At 69.0% G+C, this 2655-nt stretch overlaps 1 protein-coding gene across 1 annotated transcript; it reads right to left on the bottom strand.

Moving 5' to 3' along the window:
• Positions 1-1597: 1597 nt before the first annotated feature.
• DLX2 (distal-less homeobox 2) lies at positions 1598-2612 on the bottom strand. The gene is made up of 3 exons (XM_026033185.1): positions 2288-2612; positions 2011-2198; positions 1598-1876 (listed from the first exon to the last, which is right to left on the bottom strand). The coding sequence occupies exons 1-3, from the start codon at positions 2610-2612 to the stop codon at positions 1598-1600; spliced, it is 792 nt and encodes a 263-aa protein (XP_025888970.1).
• Between the last annotated feature and the right edge of the window lie 43 nt (positions 2613-2655).

Raw genomic sequence — 2655 nt, 5'->3', positions numbered from 1 at the left:
CTGGAAAAAAGACGAGAGGGGGAAGGGAGGGCCGGGTGCGCGACCCCAGCCCGCGCCCACGGGCTCCGCTTGCAGCTCGGCCCAGCGGTTTCCCTGCGCTCTTCCCGGGACCGCCCCGCGCGAACCGCCGCGAGTGGGGGGCCCGTCGCCAGCACCACGCGAGTCCCGCCCCACGCGTGTGCCTGGTGGAAGCGGTAGCCTGGGCCGCAGTGCCCCCCTTTGTCTCCCCCACTGCCCCTTGCTCCTCCTCTGCCGCCGCCTCGCTCGCTCTCGTCCCTCTTTCCTTTCCTTCCTTTCCCGCACTCCTCCTTCGCCTTCAGCAAYAGCAACGGGCACCGCTCTCCGTAGGGTCGCTCCGCGCTGTCTCACGCTGCGCGCTGTCGGGGACCCACGTCCCGAGGGGGTCACCCGGGCTGAGTGCAGCCCAAGGATGCAACGCACCCCCCTTGTCGGGGCAAGGGGGTGGCTCAGAGTGGTCCCGAGCGTGGGGAACCTCCCCGAGTGAGGAGAACGACCCCCTGGCCGTTTGCTTTCCGTGTGGGGTGCAGCTGACCCCGCGGGTGGGAAGTGCCCCAGGGCAGGGACCTGCCGCAAAGTCCTGGTGCCCACCTGGGTGGTAGGCAGCAGTGTGTAAGCGTGTGTGTGTTATATGTATGTGCATATGTGTGTATGTATACGGGTGTGCGAGAGCGCCGAGCCGGCAGGAGACAGTCCCGGACTAAACGCGGCTGGCGCCGGCAGCGGGCCGGGCGGGTCGGTCATTCAGGSCCTCGCCGCGACTGGCGGGGCCTTTGATCGCAGACGGGGAGGGAGCGGGGGAGTCTCGCCCCACAGCCGAGATGCAGAGGGGAGAAGGGATCAAAATGCAGCTCCCTCCGTGTCCCCCCTTCCTTCCTGCTTTCGGAACCTATGTGCCCCGGTCCCCAAAGAAAGTCAGCGCGGGCACCATGGAAACAATAATTTATTTAAATAATCTCTGCTTATTGTAAAAGAAACATTAAAGAGTGTTTAAGCTTTCCATAATAAATAACCCCGAATACCCTTTTTTGTTTCGTTTGCTCTCACGGCTCTCGACACCTCGGTGTGCAGGGCAGGATCAGCAGCTCCAGTCGCGGACGGTCGCGCAGCGGGGCGCAGGGGCCGCGCAACCCGCGGCACCGACCGCGGCCGCAGCCGCCCCCGCGGAGACGCCGGGACTGGCGGTTCCCTCCGCGGTCGCCCCTCTCGCGGGGCACCGCCGGGCACGGCTGGAAAGGATAACTTAAACACGGGATCTTCTCGTCTTTAATCTACATATAAAAATTATTTTCCTTTTTTTTTATCATTTTATTTTTTTAACCCCAACATCAAAATGAGGTCATCCGCAAAGGCACCTATCGACTTTAAAAAAATAAAAAATAAAATTAACCGAAGTTCCGCACCGGGGATCTGACGAGGGGGACGGGGAGGGAGGCGCGGAGCTCGCCTGGCCGCCAGCGCCCGCGGAGGCGCCGGGGCGGCGCGGAGCTCGGCGCCCGCAGCGCGGCCACGAACCCTCCCGCGCTGCACGTCGGGGCCGCGGGCGCGCAGCCCCCGCGGGCTCCAGTCTCTGCGGCGCCTAGAAGAGGCCGCCGCCGCCGCCATGGGGGTGCGGGGGCTGCGGGAGAGGGGCGGCCGCCGTCGGGTACCACGAGTAGTTGCCGAGGAAGGCGGCGGCGGCGCCGGGGCTGGCGGTGCCCGCGCCGCCCGCCGTGCGCGGGTGCGGAGCGAAGTCCCAGGCGGGGGGCGAGGCGGGGGGCGGCGAGGCGCTGCGGCGCGGCGCGGGCTCCGCGGGCATTTCACCGCTCTTCCACATCTTCTTGAACTTGGAGCGGCGGTTCTGGAACCAGATCTTCACCTGCCGGCAGCAGCGCCGTCAGGGCGGCGAGCCCGGGGGGGCGGCCGGCGCCTCCCGCCCTGCCCCCTCCCCGGCAGCGGGGCCCGGCCCCTCCCGCGGGCGGCCCCGGGGGGCGGGCGGGCGCCGAGCCCTACCTGTGTCTGCGTGAGGCCCAGGGACGCGGCCAGCTCCGCGCGCTCGGGCAGCGCCAGGTACTGCGTCTTCTGGAAGCGCCGCTGCAGCGCGGCGAGCTGGAAGCTCGAGTAGATGGTGCGGGGCTTGCGCACCTTCTTGGGCTTCCCGTTCACCATGCGGATCTCGGGCTCGCAGTCTTCCTTCTCTGCTGCGGCAGGAACCGCRCTCGCGGTGAGCAGCGCGCCCGTCCCGTCAGGGCCGCCGTCACAGCCCCCCCTCCACTCCCCCCCGACGTACCAGGGTCGTTGTTGGCTGGGGAGGCCCTGGAGCCGTAGGGCCCATACGAGCCGTACGCGCCCGCGTAGCCCACGTCGTAGCCGGCCTTGGCGGAGTAGGGGGCGGCGCCGCCGCCCGCGTAGGGGTAGGAGCCCACGGGGCCGTAGGGCGGCGCGGYGGCCGCGCCGTGCTGCTGGTTCGTGTAGTAGCTGCTGTCGGTGGCGGTGGACACGGGCAGCGTGGGCGACTCCTGCGGCTTGTGCAGGCCGCCGTGCGGCTGGTAGGTGCCCGCGGAGATGTGCGCAGCGTGCATGTCCGGCGCCAGGCTCTCCAGCACGCCGGTCATGCCGCCGCCGCGGCCCCGCGGCCGCCCCCACGGGGCAGCCCCG

The sequence above is a fragment of the Nothoprocta perdicaria genome, unplaced genomic scaffold (assembly GCF_003342845.1).
Source record: "Nothoprocta perdicaria isolate Ctin4 unplaced genomic scaffold, notPer1 scaffold_0, whole genome shotgun sequence".
NCBI classification, from domain to species: domain Eukaryota; kingdom Metazoa; phylum Chordata; class Aves; order Tinamiformes; family Tinamidae; genus Nothoprocta; species Nothoprocta perdicaria.
This window is presented reverse-complemented; position numbering and strand designations above follow the sequence as displayed.